At 37.2% G+C, this 21,086-nt stretch overlaps 1 protein-coding gene across 9 annotated transcripts in view; it reads left to right on the top strand.

Moving 5' to 3' along the window:
• Nucleotides 1–21,086, top strand: part of NETO1 (neuropilin and tolloid like 1) — a 68,092-nt gene that overhangs the window by 34,060 nt on the left and 12,946 nt on the right. For 7 of the 9 annotated variants that reach the window (XM_074899300.1, XM_074899304.1, XM_074899303.1 and 4 more), the window contains exons 5-7: nt 4,971–5,012; nt 5,132–5,259; nt 16,648–16,876. In XM_074899300.1, the coding sequence (XP_074755401.1) occupies nt 4,971–5,012; nt 5,132–5,259; nt 16,648–16,876 (399 nt within the window). Of the gene's footprint in view, nt 1–4,970; nt 5,013–5,131; nt 5,260–16,647; nt 16,877–20,567; nt 20,710–21,086 lie in introns of those variants that run through there. The other 2 variants (XM_074899305.1, XM_074899306.1) reach the window with 2 other exon arrangements.

Raw genomic sequence — 21,086 nt, 5'->3', positions numbered from 1 at the left:
ACAGTTTGTGTTAGAAGGGACCATAAAGACCATCTAGTTCCAACCCCCCTGCCTTGGGCAGGGACACCTTCCACTAGACCAGGTTGCTCAAAGCCCCGTCCAACCTGGCCTTGAACACTGCCAGGATAGGACCACCCACAGCCTCTGTGAGCAACCCATTCCAGGTCTCAGCACCCTCACAGCAGAAGAATTTCTTCCTTATATCTAATCTAAATCTACACTCTTTCAGTTTAGAACCATTACCTCTTGTCCTATCGCTACATTCCCTGATAAAAGGTCCCTCCCCAGCTTTCCTGTAGGCCCCTCTTTAAGTACTGGAAGGTCACTGTAAAGTTTCCCTGGAGCCTTCTCTTCCCTAGGCTGAATAACCCAAACTCTCTCAGCCTATCTTCATAGCAGAGGTGCTCCAACCCTTTGATCATCTTCATTTAATTAGATTTTTGAGGAATCAGGTGTCCTAACTCATTACAGTTGTCCGCTTGTTTTCACATTTAAATTCCATGCTTGCCAGCTGCTTAGAAAAGTCAGACTTGTTAACAGTGAAACTAAAAGTAAAGAAATGTAGCATTATTTCCATGAGCCAGGTATGGAATAGATCACAGAGACAGCGTCTTAGTGGATCCATTTGAAATCAGTTCTAAATATGACACATTTCTGCAGGTTGGATATATGTTCCCATAACTCAAAGCAAATTCTACCAAAACAAGTCTCCATTGTGATAGAGATTTGTCTAACCTCTGGTATTACCTTAGATTTGTCTTTCGATTAGTTATTTCAGTATTAGCTATTTCCAGTTAGTTTTTACAGAATCACAAGACCACAAAATGGGTGGGGTTAGAAGGGACCTCTGGATGTCATTTCTTCCAACCCTCTTTTCAAGCAGGGCCACCTAGACCCACTTGCACAGGAGCATGTCTCGACAACTTTTGAGTATCTCCAAGGTGGGATGCTTCACAGTGTCTCTAGGCAACCTGTGCCAATGCTTAGTCACCCTCACAGTGGGAAAGTCTTTCCTGATGTTCAGACAGAACCTCCTGTGTTTCAGTGTGTGTCTACTAACTCTTGTTTTGTCACTGGATACCACTGAAAAGAGCCTGGCTCCATCCTCTTTGCACCATCCATTCAGGTATTTATACACATTGGCAGGATCATCTCTGACCCATCTCTTCTCCAGGCTGAACAATCCCAGCACTCTCAGCCTTTCCTCATATTAGAAGTGTTTCAGTCCCTTAATCAACTTCATGACCCTTTGCTGGATTGTCTTCAGTAGCTCCATATCACTTTTGTACTGGGGATCTGAGAACTGGACACAGCACTCCAGGTGTGGCCTTACCAGTCCTGAGTAGAGGGGAAAGATCACCTCTGTCAACCTGTTGCCAGCACTCCTCCTAAAGCAGTCCAGGATAGTGGTGGCCGTATTTGCCTCAAGGATACATTATTGGCTTATGTTCAACTTGGTGTCCACCAGGACGCCCAGGTCATTTTCTGCAAAACTGTTTTCTAGCTGGGTCGACCCAGCATATATTGGCACATAGGGTTATTCCTCCCCAGGTGAAGGTATTTGCACTTCCCCTTACTGAACTTCGTAAGGTTCCTGTCAGCTCATTTCTCCAGCCTGTTGAAGTCCCTCTCAATGGCAGCATGACCCTCTGGTATATCAGCCACCCCTCCTAGTTTTGTGTCGTCAGCAGACTTGCTGAGGATACATTCTGCCTCGTCATCCAGATCATTAATGAAGGTATTAAACAGGATTGGACTCTGTATTGACCCCCTGGGTACACCACTCATTACTGGCTTCCAACTAGACTTTGTGCTGTTGATCACCACTATCACAGGCTTGGTTGTTCAGCCAGTTTCCAGTCCACCCCACAGTCTGCTCATCCGCTGCATTTTTTTACAGACTAAGGAATTTAGAGGTTATAACTATTTTCTCCTTGGGTCACTCTGAAGTTTCTCATTCTGTTTGTTTGCCAGTAACTCTAAATAACCTGGCACAGATTTTTACATTTCAGAAGTTTCGATTGTAATTCTGTGCTTCACAGAGACTTTACAGAAAAGTTTTTTAGTAACTAAACATTGCAGGAATCTATTATTTGTGGAATAAGGTGTAGTATATCACAAAGGGAATTTCTAGATAACCTCTATTTTGTTGGTTTTGCTTGGTTTTAAAAGAGACATTCAGTGTTTCAGGAGAGAGCCACAGAAATTCTTTTGCTTGCAAGTTCTTCCATTTATATAAGTTTTACACATTTTCACATTTCTTATGAAAATTCCTGGTTTTCTCTTTACATACTTCATTTCTCCATTAAGGAGATCACCATTAAAAATTTACATTTATTGCATTGCCCTCGAGGTCTATTACCTCATATTTTCCTCTCTCATTATAGGTGCTCAATCTTATTTTTCACAGCAAAATTTTCCTGTCTTGGGAGGTTTTCCTAATGGGACCATTATTTTCATCAGGACTATCTGTCTATTGGAACATCTAGCCAGTCAGTGTTTGGATATCATTAAAAGAGCTCTGACTCAACCAGACTGATAATAACAATTTGATTGAGTTACATACAGAAGAGCTGCTAAAGTATAATCCATTTAATGGTAGTCTATTTAAAAACAAACATTTGCTAGATAAATATACATAAACATGGTTGAATTTTCAGCATCTCTAATACCTTATTTACAGATTGTTGTTTTTTAATAATAATATTGATATACTATTAATATTTAATTAAGTGTATCAGCTCAGGTGTCATAGATTTTATTTCACTATCACTCTTGAGATGTTGAAAGGTTGCAAAAAGATAATTTTTCAAAACTTAGCAAGATCTACCAAATTTCTAGAATAACATATTGTGCATTGTGCATTGTTACATTTATGTGCATTGTTACAAATGTTACCGTATCGTTAATGAATGATAACACACTTACAGAATTGTTTGGTGGGTCTAGATTACACTTCAGCCTGGATTCTTGCTACTAGCACTCCTTTATATGAAAACTCCTTCATATGGGAGAAATCCTGCCAGGACCTTTTTCTGCTTCTGTGATCTCTGTACTTAGCTAAAGCGGTGGAGTGTTTTCAGTAAATCAGAGTGATCCTTACAAACTCAGCAAAAGGAAGAAATGTACCAGTTACACTAGACATGGTTTGGAAATTAATTTGAATCAGTTGTCCAAGTAGGTTTTCTTTAAGTATCTTGCTTTCAGCACTAGATACCAACATCTGAGTACATTAACTGAACTATTTAATTACATTTAGTGATGTTGGTTATCATATCTATCTACTGATCTATAAAACTGCTTAACAATTAATGCTAATTGCCTACTCACTTATATTTGCCGTCCCTTAAGTTCATGTGTATTTATTCATGATTTATACTGTGCAACTCTGAAAGGTAACTGGGAAGAACAATGGCAGCTTATAGAGGGACTGTAAAAAAGTCGTTTTACAACTCCAGTTTTTGAAGTCAACACATTCTGACTGTTCAGGTTCTGATCTTGATTATAGACCACTAGAATTTTCAGGATATTATTTTGTTATGTTTCTTACTGTCCTGATTTGACTAACACTTGACAGGAACATCATTTTTGGTGGTGGGTTGCTGTGGTTTTTTTAATTTGATACATTTCCTACTTCCCAACTTTTTCTTCACTGTTGTATTTATAGCTTTTTCTACACTGACCCAATCCTGAAACAATAAGATCAGTTCCGTGAGTAGACTATGTGGCTCAAACTGTACCTTGGTTTTCCTCTTGTGCAATCCTTCTGAGGCTTAGGCACTATGGATGTGACTCAGGAGCAGCTTAATGCAGAGCGTTTTTATGCGACTGTTTATCATTCATTTTAGAAGACCAGATAGTATCAACTATCAAAATTATCAAATTATCAATTATATAAAAAAAAAAAAGTAAAAGCCAGTGGGTTTCTTTCTTTCTTTCTTTCTTTCTTTCTTTCTTTCTTTCTTTCTTTCTTTCTTTCTTTCTTTCTTTCTTTCTTTCTTTCTTTCTTTCTTTCTTTCTTTCTTTCTTTCTTTCCTTTCTTTCCTTTCTTTCTTTTTGTTTTCTTCCAGAAAATGAGAAAAACAGTGTAGAACTTTCATTTTAGGTGGAAAAATAATAAAAGTGATAAAAATCTCCCAGACAAGACCAGTCTGTTCTGAAGAAATCATCTTATCTTGAAATACTTTAGCTTCTTTCACATTTCTGGTTTTAGACAGCATCTTCAAACTGGGCCAAATTTTGTGAAATGATGATTTCTCTATGGATAGTTGTCTATTAAACCATAGGTCTAAGACCAAACTCATTTCTTCTTTGTGTTATAGCTGGCTATAAAAGGATAATACAAAACATCTCAGACAGTAAATATAGTTGTGTTTATCTGATTGAAAATAGCACCTGTATTAGACTTATTACCTTGACAGCACAACGAATTCCATGCTAAATCCTTATTGTATTTATTCCAGGAACACCAAATGGATGCTTCTGGAAAAAAAAAAAAAAAAAAAAAAAGTTTTGTCTTTGTCAGTAGGGATGGCAGAGTGCTCTTAAACACAGAATGGTTTAGATTTCTCTAGTTAAGTTGAGTGTTACACTGCAAAATGCAAAATAGGCAAAAGGATTCTGAATGGATCTGTAAATATATCTTCTTTCATTAGACTGATGTGTTAAATATCATGTGGTTAGCTGTGTGATGTTCTTGCTTACTAGTGTATTCAGAAATATTTTTGAACTCACTGTTCTGAAAGAGACAGAGAAAAGCAGGATTTTGTGACAGAAAAAAAGAAATCGCTATGATAGTATCAATAATTTCTGCATTAATAATTAGTGTGTTGCCATAGTTTTGATACATTTCTCATTTCCGATAAATATATGTATAATTATATCGCTGAAGTGTATTGTCAAATTTTAGCACATTGACATTATAACCAAGATATTAAACAAAACTAATTTTCTCTTTCTCAATTTTTAAGATCCAGATTTTAAGGACCTTGGTGTTTTGAAACCATTGCCAGGTTGGTATGTTGTTTTTTGTTTTGTTTCTTTTTTTAACTTGGAGGCCTTTGAACTCTGCTGTAGAAAATTTTTTTGTTTGGTGTTCAGGTTTCATTTTTTCTGGTATTTTGTTATTCAGTTTGTGAGTTTGAGATGGGAGGACCTGAAGGAATTGTGGAATCTGTACAAATTGTCAAAGAAGGAAAAGCTTCTGAAACTGAAGCAGTAGACTGTAAATGGTACATCCGAGCACCACCCAGATCCAAGGTCAGTCTTTCATCCACTTGCTGATTTGCCGTTTAATTTAAGAAATTGACTTTTTTAATTTGTTGTGCATTTCTTAGTACAGTCAGGTCTTGTTTAATAACTTTACAGCTTGAACTTGTAAACTATTTTTTGTGTTCTGCTGTGGAAGGGTAATTTGTCACCTTAGCCAAAATAACCTCCTTTCTCTATAAATAATGATGTGGGCAGCATTAATGTGTTTTTTGTGCCATAAGTAATTTTCTTAAATTCATCTTTAATTTTGCTCATAGTTTTAAAAAAATCAGTATGTTTTCTTAAGTGGGAGGTAATCTTATCACTTCAATTTTCAATGTATTTCAAATACCTAATATAGAGACTACTAAGGGAACAGTGCTGGCTCCTTAAGGTCATCATTGTTTCTCATCTGGGAACTGTGAAAATAGAGCCAAGGTAAATTCACATTCCTCTGTATGAGACCTTTAGTTCCTTTGGTTTAGAGCCACAGATGAGAAGAGATAGTGTTCTAATTTCTCTCCCACCACAGTCAGCAAGCCATGCTTTTGTAACAAACAGTAGAGGGCTGCAATGAATTTAACAATTCTTTTCTTAGATTCCGTTTGAGCTCCTCTCTTATCCACGGTTTATCAGTTACTATATGGATTATCTATTGCTGGCTACACTACCGTTTTTCTTCTCTTTGCAATTGGAACAGCTTTGCGCCTCCCAGTTACTTTCATTCACTGTGTTAAAGACAACACATTATATTTTTTTCTAGCTGTCTTTTATTGGACAGGAAAGGTTTTACAAGGTAGAATTGACATATCCACTAATCTCTGCCATCTTTAAACAGATAAGGGCTTTTCTGTATAATCTCAGAGCAGACTGGGACTGTTTCAACATTTGATATTGAATAAGAAGGAGGAAGAGTTTCCAGAAGATAAAAAGTCATTAGTATCAGCATTTTTCTATTGTGAAAGTTTAGAAGAGGAGTTGAGTAGTTGGCTCATAAAGACTATAGATAAATTATTTCCACAATATACTTTAATCTCTATGGGGTTTTTTTTACTTTTGGATAAATTCAATATTCGTAGAGGTTTTCAATTAAGTAGATGAGCTTCCCATTTTGCTACAGTAAGTAGCTGTAGACATGAAATGATGGGACTGATGAATGATTATTGCATATGTTATATACTTAGGTATTAGAAAGAAAACAGGTAAACACAAAATTAGAATTGTGCTTATTAGAATTAGCACAAATAAATAAGACAGTAAAATTATCCTGTTGTCTTAATTTCAGTTCATGCTTAGCTGGTTTGATAATGTTAGTGTGATACTCTTACTTCATCTAGCTGTAAAGTTCTATATGATTCAAAGTCCCACTAGAAATCCTGTATTTACTTACCTGTAGGGTTTATCCACACTTCAGTGCTGACGTAAAAATACAAATTGTGTAGCTACATAAACACAGTATGTAACAGAAGAATGACACTCTACTACTGTTAATAGAGGATTAAAGATTGCTTAGTTCTTCATGAACTTCTGTACCTGCATTTCCTTGTGTTGCATTTCAAAAAGTGTGTAGCAGCTGAAAACCATCTGGAAGGGACAACAATGAGAGAGTTCTAGAAAACTTGAGGAAAGACTGAAAATTATTTAATGTCAAAGGAGCATGATACCAGACAGTAAAAGGCTTTTACAATGAGGAAGGAATGCTCTGATGTCCATGTCTATAGTCATGGTCCTGCACTCTGAAATAAAGATTCAGGTTAGATACTAGGGAAGAAAATTTCAGGCAGCTGGAAGGGGATTATGAATGACTGGTTAAGGAGGTTTGTTCAGCCAGCATTGCTAGCGGTTTTAAAGTGCAAGTTAGGTAACAACCTATGAAAAATGAAACATTATTACTGCTACCTTTACACAGAGGGACAGACTGGGTCATCTTTTGACGAGTCTTTCCGCTCCCGTCTTACAGAATTTTCTGGGTAGAGATAAGACAATGTAAAAGCATATAAATCAGTGTTTCCTAACATGTAGAGGTGAAAGCTTTTTCATCAAGGTAGAGAAAAAAAGTAGTTTCCAAGTCTAGATTCATCTTAGAGGGGTAAGTCCACTTGAACTTTCTTAGTGTGGTTTTAACATGTGTATACACAAATATATACATGTATGTATACACACATGCACACACACATGGTTATGGTATTGTCATAATGGGACAGGTTGAAAAATTTTCAGATATTAAGGAAGGAGTTAGTGGATAAAATTTTAAAAAACCTTGTATGAAGTAAGATTTATTCTAAGACTGTTCGTGAGCCTGATTCAATTGAACTATATTACATTGTCCATATTTTACAGTCAGCTTCCTTTGTGCTTATCTAACCTTGAACTAATGACATATTTGGTATAATAATTCAGTGACATCATTCTAATTTATGGCAGCTTGCACCCATGAAAACAGACTCTCCCGCTAAGAACAGTAAGAACTCAGCAGATGTCTTTAAATCCACATGTTCCTGTACTCTGGGCTGCACAGCTTGTTACTGGGAACTATGCCTAAAAGGCCAGAGTTTCTCAGACAGAGTTTGGGCTGGATCTTTACATCTTTTGTTTCTTAATTAAACTGTGCCAGAATATGGGCTCTTTGCAATTTCATTTGGCTTAAGCTCATCCAATCTAAACTGTCTGCAAAAGCAAGATGCAAGTCCTTTCCTTGGTTTGCAATTCCAGATTCAAGCCAAGTCTGAGCTCAACATATGAGCAATGAGATCAGTCAAGGAGTATGAACTTGAGATCTCTAAGCCTGAGCTTCAAACTGACAGTCTGGATGTAACGTTGCTGCTATCATCAGCAAGTTGGAATGGGACAGAGAACAGCAAATTTCTTGCACACACTTAAAGCCGCCGTTTATTATCTCATAGCACAAAAAAATAAAATGCTGAAAATGCAAACAGAACTGAAACTTTCTGAAAGTGCAAAAGACAGCAAAATGCAGTTTAAACATGACTTCAGTCTATACACAGACATGGAGCCTTATGTTTGACAGTGATTGGTTGCGAAATGGTTACAAGGTTTCTTATAATCATTTGAAGACCGTTCCTGCTGAGTAAGATAGCTGTGAATCTGGAGTTCAGAAATACTGGGGGTTCTGCACTTTGTGTAGAAGCTGACTTCAATCAGTAATCAGATCAAGAATGGAAAATGAAGAAGAGAGCTGCTGACTGAATGTGCCAACCCACCGAGAGCACTAAAGAGCTGGAGGAACCTCCCATCCCAGAATTCTTCACTGTAGAACAAAGTCCAAAGGAAGAAGTGGATAAACTTACTGCACTAGGATATGAAAAACTACAGAGATGTCATTGGCTACACCACTAGATAAGCAAAGAATCTTTATGAATAGAAAATAAGAAAATGAAAAGAATTATCGTATTTTCTCACTTTCTGTCAAGGGTGAAATGTTGGAGGATAATATTACTGAGAAACGTTTTTCAGTATTGGATGAGTCAGAAGAGTTTGACAAGGCCCCCCAGGAAGACAGAATGTATGTTTGTGCTCGAGTAATGCTCCCTTTGGCGGGTAACTTTCCCAGCAAGGTACCATTGTGTTGTGCTTGTTCCTTGAGAGATTTTGTAGGGGGGAAAAAAGAAAATTTGACAGCAAAAGTAGTAAAACATTTACAAAGATGATGTTCTAATGATGGGTTCTTATAATCAGAAGTTCTGGGCAGCTCAGGAAAGAGCATCCAAACTACACATACACAAGCATTAATTAGAATCCAGTCCAGTGGAAGTCATCTATTCAAAAGGAATGAGCTAGAGGTACGTTTAGACTGAGCAAATAGAGAAGCTATCCTCCATGTGTACACCACGAGAAATACAATGAAGATGTAATCTAGTTAGGCAAAGTGATGCCTAAGTCTCCTGCCCAACCTGAGCATGCTACCAGACAAAGAAGATTTCTTTACAGGTTATAGGATGCAAGAATTAACGAAAATCTTAAGAAACTCAAAGGATTAATTAATGAGTATCTATTTTTGACATATTATTGGAGTATCCTTAAACCTGAGTTGCGCATGAGTGGTGACGTTTGTTCAAAGCAGAGCTGTTGGGGAGCAGTGGGAGGGGGATGCGCAGCACACAGGAGGGGATCAGGGTGAAGGTGGCCACAGGGTCAGGGCATGACCAATGAGAAGAGCCAGTCAGGCCCCGCCATGGCAGCTGGGGTGCAGTGGTGGCTGGGCTAGCCTGTGGCAATGGGGCCAGCCCCAGCTCAAGCCAGGCAGCAGCATGGCAATGCGTGAGGCTGGAGCAGTGAAGTACAAGACTGGGCATGAGCCAAAAGCCCAAGTGGGACCAAGACACTTGCATATTTATGAAGGATAGGTATTTCTGTCTGGTAGAGGCTCTAAATCACTTGTCACTGCTTTCATGGTGGACCTTGTATCCACCTACCTGATCAAATAGAGAGATGATGATTTTGGTTCCAGGCACCTGACTTCAGATTGAATGTAGTCTGGACAGAGACTGGGTTACTGCACATGCATTTCCTACACAGTTAGGAGGAAACATGCAGTGAAGCAAACTGCAGAGTACAAGTCTGTATAAAACAATCTGACTAAACCAAAATATTTTCTGTTCTTACATATGAAGAGGAAACTTGTGCTTTTGAATGAGAGCTGCATGAAAAACAGTTTAAGCTGTCAGCACTGGCAGACTATAATATCCCTAATTTTTGGAGGCTTCTTAATCAGGCATAGAAGAGAAGCTTTGAGTAGTACACTAAAATTTAATAGTCATGTGAGTGGTGATTCCTGAAATGTTACAGAAAAACGAAATTCAAAGACTGAAAAACTTAATAGCCAGAGGCACTTTTACGGGCTTCAAATGGGCTCCATCTCTGAAGAAGCTCTGAAGCTTGGTAACATACAGGTCATGCAAGTAATATTATGAATGAAAAAAAACCCAAACATATAACATCCCTGGAACAAGATGAACAAATTATGTTTAAACAAGTTGAAAATACTGTTTACCTATGTTAGACTATTAAAATCAGTTTTTTGAAACAGTTTTGTTAGATGAAGATGAAAGACAAATGCATGTGTAGAATCATGTATGTAGAATCTCTTCTAGCAGGCATGTTAATACACATGTAGCACAGGGTAGCACTGACAAAAAAAAACAAAACACTTTTAAGTTAACATGGATCTATTTCATTCAGGTGTAGAAATGTAACCAAACTCAGAATCTTCAAACCAAATAATTGTTAGGAAATGTGATTTAAAAAAGCTACTGATGAAAGTAATAAAATATCTGCCAAAGAGAACAGCAAAATAAGGATATGATCTACAGTTTTCAGTGTGAAAAAGCAGAACACCATCAAGGAGCTGTAAAGGTTGTCACCTGCGAGCATTTTGCCACTGTAGAAGAGAAAAATGAGGATGACTTGACAGTTAGAATAAATGTCAGGTTTTTGCGACTCATAGAAGTCAGAAGAAACAAATAGGACAAAGCAGAGAAATCCAGAGAGCTTCAGTTGTCCAGGAAAATGGTATTTTGATGCCTGAGCCTGGCTGTGAATCACAACCTGTTAGAAGTACCATATAAGGTTGTCACCTTCTACAGACAGTACTCTCCAAGCCTCTGCAAAGAGGAAAATACGAGGTACGGAGTTCTTTGTTTGCACAGCGTGGTCTCAAACTAGTAACACCAGGCCCCAACGTGTCAAAAAACCCCAAACAAGCAAAAAACTGAACAGAACATGTACTGTTAGCCATTTTGGGCTGAAGCAACATTGATTTAAAAAAAAAAAAGTTTAGGATCCAAGCTATGGAACAGGCTTCTTTAGAAGAAAATTCAAGAATTGTTAGTAATATGCTTTTTAGGCTGACATAGTTGTCTTTTTGCCTTGAAGGAGATTAATTAGTGTTGCACAATCTACTTTAAAAAACTGTCCTTCCCAAGCCTAAATTCTGGATGTATCATCTTGAAAGTCCTTTGTAATCACTTAGAGCTGAACAAGACGCAGAATAAAACAGGCACTGTAACTGATCACTGAGCAATGGGGAAAGACATAGGAACATTTAACCTAGTCCTGTGCTTACAAGAGAATTGACTGAACCTAGAAGCTGAATATGCAAAATCTGGACGTTAGGCCCTGACGAAGAGGAGGCTTTTATCTTACATCTAAATTACTTTTGGCAGTTGAACGATGGCTTTTTATTTGTTTGGTTTGGTTTTAAGGGACTGAATGTCTGTGCACATATATTAAGTCTGATATGCTGGGATATGGTTTGAAGCTTTTCCTGACTGGCCTGATCAATCATGTTGTCAGCCCTAACCTTCAGTGATTGATTAAAAAGCAGAACTCATCAGAAGTGATTCACTATGAAGAGATTATAATCTAATCATTTTACTGAGGTGATATATTATTCATAGTTTTCAATCATTCTTCTTTTCCTAATATATGCAGTCAGAGATTTCTGTTGTTTTCAAATTTAAATCAAAAAAATAGTAAAACTTATCCAGTATTTCCTTTTCATTATTATGAAGACAATACAGATCTTAAAGGTGACAAGACAATTATTTAAAATATGTGACCAAGTGTGAATTATATATGCCACAGTTGTAGTGAGGTTTTATCAGTTTTGGTGTTAATGGCATTGGCATTTGCAGTGACATCTCGAAACTCAGTAAAAGCTATTACTTGTGCACTAGCAGCCTGTTCTTCTAAGTAGTATGGAACTGATGATTTGAGGAAAGTGTCTTATTAAAACTTTACAACAAAAATGTGAAAGAAGAAGATATAGCAGGTATGCTGCTTCTTTCAAGTAAGATGTTCTCTTCAACAAGAATGTCCCCATTATGCTAATATAATGTGTCAGTATCTACAGAAATGTTATAATTCCAGAAGCTCCCATTGGCATCAATGAAAAAATGTTTAATGAAGGCAGGTGGAGGGGTTTGTCACCTCTTTTTTGTTAATTTTTTTGGGGGGAGGGGAGAAAAATTCTTATCCACTGCTGGTAGAAGTAATGACTAAGGTCTCAGTAAATGAAATAACCAGAAATATTGATAATTCCTCTCTCACTTTCTACTTAATTTCTTTTAGTGAGATCCACATTCAAGTGAAAGTAATGAGAATATTGCCACTGATTTCAGAAAACTATGTATCAGGTACATTTAGCATTAGATAACAGTTTGTCACGGAATCAGTTTTATTCTTTCCCTGGAGAATTGAATTTATTAGTCATTTTCTTCTGCCAGTGTCGGTCTTACAGCCAGTGACAGGAACAATGGCAAATATATAGTAATAAAACCATAAAAATTGGCAGAGGCGTGCAGATGCAATTAAATTATTCCAGCTCTTTAAAATAAAATCTGATCCAATATCAGGTTGTCAGTTTGTGTAATCAGTTTCCAGTTTTTAAAAATGCACTGCAGTCTTAATCCATAGTTCTGATCCAAATAAGTAAATGGAAAGATACCCACTGATTTCAGTGAGCTTTGTATCAAGTCCTCGTTACTTTATAGATAGAGTTCTGGGAACAGTCATCTCCAAAGAAGACTATGAGAGTGAAACTCCAACTCACCTCAGAATAGTCAGGAATTTATTTTCTCTAATTTATGAAATTCCATGCCATTGCAGAAGGTGCCATCTTTCTTCTGAAGGATAGACATAGATTTTTAAGTCAAATATTTTTTCCAGTAGTTCCAGTATCTATCAAGTCTATATATGTTATGATCTTAGCTGAATTTATCACACATGAGTGAACTGGTATGACTGACAGCAGAATTCAGGCCTAGGAAGAACTGAAAGTGTTGGCTTCTTCACTGAAAGACTCAAAGTGAACTGATAAGTTATTGTCTCTTGATTCCTTCTCAGCATTTATAACTGGTACTTTAAGAAATATTTACTATTTTATATGGGTAGTATGCTACCAGAAACTAGAGACTGTCAAGTGATAAGCCCATAGAAATAAGACTTTGGCTGTACTGTTATATGAGCAATCTGTTTGAACAGATCAGGAATAATTGATGAATGCTGGAAATTGCTGAGAGCTGATGTTTTATAACCACAGTGAGGATGTGAGGATTAGCACACATTTCTTGTAAAAATGAAAACTGATATAAATTACATTTCAGTACTGAAATGGGATACCCTATACAAGATATACGTGTGCTTATATATATGTATACATACATACTTATGTACATATAAATATATATATATATATAAAAGACAGCAGGGTAGAAATAGAGAACAAGCCTAAGAGATCTTTCCCCATTAGTTAAGGTAACGTTTTCCTATTGTTCTGCAGTCAAACTAAGATTTTTTTTTTTCTGGAGTAGGTAAGAACTTTCCTGAAGAGTGGAGTAAGATAAAAATGTCATATATGTACATTGCATTATACCTATACGGTCTATCATATCTATATATGATATATTGTAACATATAGATAGTATACATATGATAGGCTTATATGGCATAAAAGTAGTGATTCATGACAATATGTTAGAAGTCTGCTGTGCTTTCTCATGAGATTTATGACATGCTCCACTTTCTAAACAAGTCATGTGTATACAATATTGCATGTAATCAGCTGCAGAAGGTTTTATTGCATTACCCGTGACAAAGCTGACCATCTGAAGCAGGTTGCTTCTGTTAGGGGAGGAAAGAAAAGCAAGGTGCACATATGCAGAGATGGACTAGGTGCTATCTCAGCAGCTTCCCAGCAGAGGCTGGGTGCCAGGCTTTCACAGTGCCCTGTTACACTCTTCTTTGAGCAGGAGTGATTGGTCTCTAGGACACAGAAGCAGCTCTCTGGTGTGTCCCAGCTATGGCCAGTTGCTGGGTGTGAATATTATGGAACTGCCTCTTCCCTCCCTCGTGCGTAATCTTGCTCTGGCAGGACAATAGCATGCCTGTGCCAGCTGGACCCCAGGAGCCACTAATATAAGAGGGTCTTATCAAACCGTGAGAGTTAAGTGTGAGAGCCCATCTCACATTGCCCATCCCAGTTCTGCGTGGTTGTGTCCAAGTCACTGACTGGTACAGAATTCTTGTCTGCAGCCCTGTCACTGGCCTTTTGCTGCTCATTTTTGCTTGGTTCCAGTTAATTTCTGCACGTTCTCATACACTTACTCTCAGAGGTGTTAACAGTTTCTAGGAAGTAGCTGGCAGCAAAGGTCAGGCATCTGCCTGGTGGCCATGGAATTGGCTGAGGCTATATAAACAGAAAAGAGACAGAGCAACACTGAAGATGAGGTTTACCTGTGGGGCTAAAGTAATCAGATATCATCAAGACAAAAATGTTTTAAATAGCCAGAGAACACCAAGAACAAGGATTTGGAGCATGAGAAGGAGTAAAGGGGGCCTGAGCACCCAAGGAAGGGAGGAAGAGACTTGAGTAGGAGAGAGACTTGTAAAGGGGTGTAGCCAGTGCAGAGGAACTTCAGAAATGCATTTTCTGCACTCAACAAATCTTCATCATTCAAAACAAGCCTTTAAATATGACTTTTCCAAGGAAGTAGGTGACCTGTTTTAACAAGAATGGAAACTGCATGTCACCCAGTAGGAGAGGAAGTGGCAAGACATTTCAAAACATGTTTATAACAAGTGGTGGATACTGTGAGAAAGTTTCAGCAGTGTTTGGTGACTGAACTCTAGTAATTTTTCATTCCACTGCAAGGGTGGAGCAACCCATAAATGAAATAAAAAACACTATAAAATGTATTATTTGATAGAAGATATTGACATCTAAATATTACTTTGTGTACTGCTTTTAACTATTCCATTTTGTAGCGATCAGTGGAAGAAACTTCCTTAATTTATAATATTTAAAAACCAGGATACATGGTGAATGTAGAATTCACTTAACTGCAATTTAATTGAAATATATCTCTCTGAGTTCTTCTGGAGGATGGGAATGTTGGAACATAAGTAAGGATTATTGTAAGAAATAACATACTAGAAAAAGGTGAGGCAAGTAAAATGAAACTTAGTATACTAAATTTCATATGCTAGTAAAAATTGCTTTACAAATGGTCTTTTCCGAGAGACCAGTTGCTAAGCATAACAAGGAATGAAAATGTACCATAATATGCTACCTGAAAAAGGTTCATTTAAAAATCTGAGCTATTATTAAACAGGGACTGACTGCTTAATAGCACACAATTCTCAAACTGTAAGAGCTTTAATATATTAATGAAGTGGTGAGTCCTGTTGCTACTAGGATATGCTATGTTTGTGTACTTTATGTAAATCCAGAGAAGCTTTTTAAGCAACTGCATGTAAAAAAGCAATTTTTAAGCAATTTTTAAGCTATTGCATGTAAAAAATTACCTGAAGCTAATAAGATTTTTGTATGTGAAGAAATATATTTGATATCTAATACAGTGGAGTTTCTTTTTGGCTATTTGGATGCTGGATATGTTTGCTGGCGTTTTATGTTATTTCTTACCTATTTCCCCTTTCTGTAACATTTTCCTGAAGACTCTTGTGTATACTTGGCAGTTTGATTATGTATCATGTATCTATTGAAAATTACCTGCCTTATCTGTTACTGGAATATTTGAGTTGCTTGTATTATCAACTGTTGTTAAAATGGGTGGTTTTCCCTATTAAAGTCCATATAGAGTTGAATATCAAATTAACAGTATTTTCTCCTCACCCCTGCTTCTTTTTGGATGGATTTAAAGAGTTCTTTGCAGAGGGCAACACATCTATTACTTTTGTGAGAGAACTTAGCTTGTACGCAAGAGACATTTCCTAAAAACTTTCTGTTTCTGGATGTTTCTATGAAATACACTTGATTTCAACCCTGTTAAATTATAAAGATATATACCATAAGGCTTTGTTTAGGAAAGATGAGGTTGTGTCCAAACTGCTTGAGGAAACATAAAAAGATTGAGTTCTGCCTGGCTCCCAAGTTCTCTCTTCCTGAATTGGTGTAGCTGAGACATATCACAAAGATGACACATATTGACTCTGGGGAGGGAGCAGCAATTATTTGCCTTATTATTTTCCATGTCAGGCAAGTAATAGTGCAATACTGTGCCAACCAGTGAAATAATAAAATTCTAGCTTCTCTGTCCTCCAGCTTGAAGGACTGTTGTACATACTTTTCAAAGATGGGTATATATTTGGAAATTAGGACCTTACTACAAAGAACAAAAATATCTAGATCTTCCACTAGATTCTACTTTGAAGCAAGACAAAATATCAGGAAGTATAAAGAGTGCTCCTTTTCCATATGAATGCCTTTCCAGAGAAGTGGCCTATGGATCACCAGCTCCAGAAAAATTATTCTGATGGTGGTGTGCAGCCTTTCTCCCACAGGGTAGAGCAAAGGTGCTTAGTGTTTGTTTAGTCATTCTCAAATGTCTGTACATGTTGCCTTTGTTGTTTGTTTCACAGATCTATTTGCGATTCTTGGACTATGAGATGCAGAATTCCAATGAATGCAAAAGGAATTTTGTAGCTGTCTATGATGGAAGCAGCTCCGTGGAGGATTTGAAAGCAAAATTTTGCAGCACTGTTGCTAATGATGTAATGCTGCGGACAGGTCTTGGTGTAATCCGCATGTGGGCAGATGAAGGCAGTAGAAGCAGCCGATTCCAGATGCTCTTCACATCTTTCCAAGAACGTAAGACCCTAATAAATGCACCTGCTTTCAGCTTGTTAAATGACAATAAGTCCCCAAAACTGTTAATGTTTTCTTCATGCAAAGTACTCACTGAACAATGTAAATATTCAGAACAGGTTTTAGTCCAAGTATTTCTAGTGTACAATAATTTGTAGTGCAGTAGGTAGAGCACAAGACTCAGAGACGGAAAACCAGGCATGATTAGTTATGACCTTTCCAGTAGTATGACTGTAACTTTTACCTGATCCCCAAGCTACCAGGCTGCTATGTCTCAGTTTTCCCTTACACGATGTGGAAAATAATGCAGCTCTGAAGGTTTTTATCAAGCCTGATCCTTTTCTAGGAATTTGATTTTTTAGATCTCATTATGAAGGGCATTTGAAAAATACCTTATGATTATTTTGTCACACATGATGGGTTTGCTTGTGCATATTCTAGAATGCATATATTAATAAACCTATATGTCAGATATTGTTAAGCAAATAATTTAGTTAATTTTTTGTAGTAATAAAAGTTTTCTAAAAGCCTTACATGATATTTTGCTTAATATTCTCTCTATGTACCTTTCCTGAATTCATATGTTTATATGATTTCTGGACTCAGATAATAAGCAAAATAGCCTTTGAAAGAAACCAAAGGTAGTTCTGGACAATTTAAAAAAACCCCAAACCTTCAATAAAAGCCAATAATCCCATTCACTGAAAATGATTGACTCAGGTAATCACCTGTGAAAGATAATGATTTGTTTTCTTTGATGGAAATAATGCATATTTGGTCCTTGAGGAAGGACTATATACATGTATTTTCATAATGCCGATTCACGTTCATTTTTAATGTATTTTTTGATTTTTGCATTACATGTCTGACAGGAAGATTTCTGTGCAGCTTTAAGTGGTTGGAATGAAGGCACAATCGTACCAAACCTTTTCTTCATCTGTATTCTCTGTGTGTGTGCCCTGCAATGAGGCAACGAGACTCTGTTGAGAACAGCCTCCGTAATTCCTTAATTATGGCTCTGATTAAAAATTTCTGACAGTCTACATGCCTGAAACTGCATACGCCACTGTACTCTCACACTGCAGCCTTAGGGTGGATTATATTTTTCTTGTCTGTAAATCAGACCGAGCTCTAAAAGATACTGAGAACCCTCAGTTGAGATGATACTGCCCTTTTCTCATTTCTGCAACTGGAGATGTCTTGAATATTCAAGATCTGATACATTTTTTTTCACAAGGCATCCTGATCTGTTACCTTAGAAACAACTGCATAGACACTGGAGGTTCAGAGCATATAAAGATCTGGAGAGTGAAGCATTATGATGACTAAGTTGAAATGAAGGTTTGAATAAGTGTGTGTTTGCAAGGCTTTCATGTTTTAAAGGAAAATAAGGAAAAATGTGGTTTTTTCTCTTACAGTATTCCTAAGGTATTTATCTGTCATGCTACATCTTTGAGCTACTCCATTCTTGTAAACAGATGATAGTTTATACTGCATAGTATTCTAACTGGGAAGCTGAAAATATTAACATGATGGTTTTCTGTAAATTTATTTTGAACAGTCATTGTGCACTAAAAGCTGAAAATTTATTACAAGATAAATTGTGCTTTGAGATATATATACACCGCCTGCTCATAAATAGTAGAAGAAACTGCATCTGTTTTGAATGCTGGAAATTTACTTTAAAGATTTAAAGGTGATACAGATTGTACTTTCTATGTCAAGTTAAGTGCTGCCCTATGCTGCAGACTGGTGCTGGCTGTCAGGAGTCAGCTAGAACAGATGTCCGGCGTGTGCACTGCGAGATACAGCTCAGAGCATGTAAACTGCAATGTCTTTCAGCAGCATGTGGGAATAATTAGATCATCTGCATGGAAGAGAAGGAATGTCAGACCTCATTCAGGGAGATGTGCATCAGGGAACAGACACCTGTGTCTCTACTTGGGGACACAGAAAGAGGAAAAAAGCTATTTTGTTCACTGAGAGCCGAGAAAGAAACAAAACAGGAGATGACATTTATGTTGTGGTTATGTGCCACATAGAGTGACAAAGTAAAAGTCCTTCATTTATTGTTGCTGTGGGAATGACCAGGAGGTGTGATGATCTGTAGCCCACCCAAGTTCCTCTTCTTAGTGTAGAAGTTGTCAAGTTTGTGCGTCTTCCCTTACACAAGGCTCTGCGAACTGGAAGTGGTTTTTTGTGGAAATAGGCTACTTAGCCTGAGGAATGTTTGTAAATCTGTTCAGTGTTAATTCTTGTTATAGGGCTGTTTCCTGGGGACTTGACATTTGTGTAGAACAGATTTCTTATATTTTCATACAGTTTGATCAGTGTGCTCCAACTAAATTTGAAATACATGTCTTTTTTGTTGGCATGTAAAGAGTGGTCTTACAAGTTTCCAAACCTCTAGCAGTGATTCTCTGCATCAGTGCTATAAATATGTTGGAAGGAAAAGCATACGATGCAAGAAGTTGTTAAATTTTCTACACCAGAAAATTAGTAATGATTCTCACATCATCAAAATAGTAGTAGATCAACTAATTCTTAATAGCTGATAATTTAGAGTGATGATCTGATATTTCACTATCAGGATTATTAGCTATTGCAACTAGCGTTATGGGTTTTGTCTGCTTATGTCCTTACCTTTTAAATCTTTAATATATCTTCTAAACATATATATCTAATCATATTTTTGTGTATGGTAATCATTATCTATAATAGGTTTTAAATATCCAATAAATTAATTTAAGAATCAGAAAAAAAAAAAAAAACAACAACCAAAAAACCAAACCAACAAACAAAAAACCCCCACAAGAAAGCTGATATCAAAAGGTGTCTGTTCATTTGGTAAGAAGACCTGCAAAACGAGTCTTTGTTTTTTCACCCACTAACTGTTCATTTCATTTTCCATGACTGTGAGAGTGATCTCCAGCCTGATTAATGACAGACATGCTACACCTACAGCTTCTTCAAAGAGCTGCTCCTGAGCAGACACACCTACGCTTTAACCTAAAAGCAGATTCGTAGAACCAGGGCATATGGGTTAAGAGAAAATCCCTCTGCATGCACAGCAGGCAAGATGTTCGTTCTCTCACCTCTGACTGCTGTTTGGTGGCACAGCTTTCTTCTCCATCCATAACCCTGCATCACAACACCCAGATCAGAAAAGTATAATTTCTCCTCTTCTTTTGTTGCCCCTCCTTTGAGATCTAAGCCTGTTTTTAAAACCCTGTCATACTGGCTTTCCTAAAGGAGCACAAATTCTATCATTCTTTTCTTTTTATTAACAAACCCCATATTTGGATGGAAATCTAGGGCCATGTTTAGAAGAGTAGTGCACAGCTTTATCAAGTAACAGCACTCAAGACCTTGTTTACAGCCAGAATCCCTGAAGATGATCACCCCAGCATGGGCAATTCTCTAATGGGGAAAAGGCACTGCGGGTATGCAGCGTTAATGACTGTGTTTATTGTGGTAAAGGAAAGGGAACTACTGAGAAAGGGAACAACAAAGTGATAAGTGCAACACGTGAAGAGATGGTTGCCCTCTGCAAGGATTTAGGAGTATAAATAGATTGCAGCTTTGCTGGTTTTGCTCCCTGTTTCCACACTAATACATAAAAAAGGAAACACTGGTATTGCCTCCTTACTGGTGAGCACTCATGTGATTTTCTTCCCCTCTGTGCTATTTGCAGCTATCTCTAGTGAAAAACCCTCACTGGCTAAGCATCCCAATGACTCTGACCCTGAACAAAATAACTCTTTGTGGTGCCTAGAGTGTATAAACTGAACACAGACTGGAGCTCTGAGCACATGCTTCTGAGCTGCCATTCTCTGGTGAGTTCGTATATCAAAAAACCCCCATGAAACCACATATAAGTGTTTTTTAAAGGTAGATTATCAATGTGTATCTGGTATTAACTATCCATAAAAGTTACATTTATCTTGAACAGAACTGTCTGAAGGTGGCTGAGAAAGAAAATTCAATATTAAGTACATTTCATTTTCAGGTTTCTAATAGCTGTATTTTAATAAGATTTTTTTTTTTTTTCATTAGTGGCAAATGGAAAGAGAAGTAATTTTAGTTTAGGTAAAATACTTTCAGTGTACGGTACTAAACCCATCAATAATTTCATATTTTTAATAAAGTGAAACAGTTTCTCAGCATGACTGAAATGTTCCTTGAAGAGGCTGAGAGAAAACTTCTTTCTCTG

The sequence above is a fragment of the Athene noctua genome, chromosome 2 (genome assembly GCF_965140245.1).
Source record: "Athene noctua chromosome 2, bAthNoc1.hap1.1, whole genome shotgun sequence".
NCBI classification, from domain to species: domain Eukaryota; kingdom Metazoa; phylum Chordata; class Aves; order Strigiformes; family Strigidae; genus Athene; species Athene noctua.
Note: the sequence above shows the minus strand (reverse complement) of the source record. Positions and strands in the feature narration are given on the sequence as shown.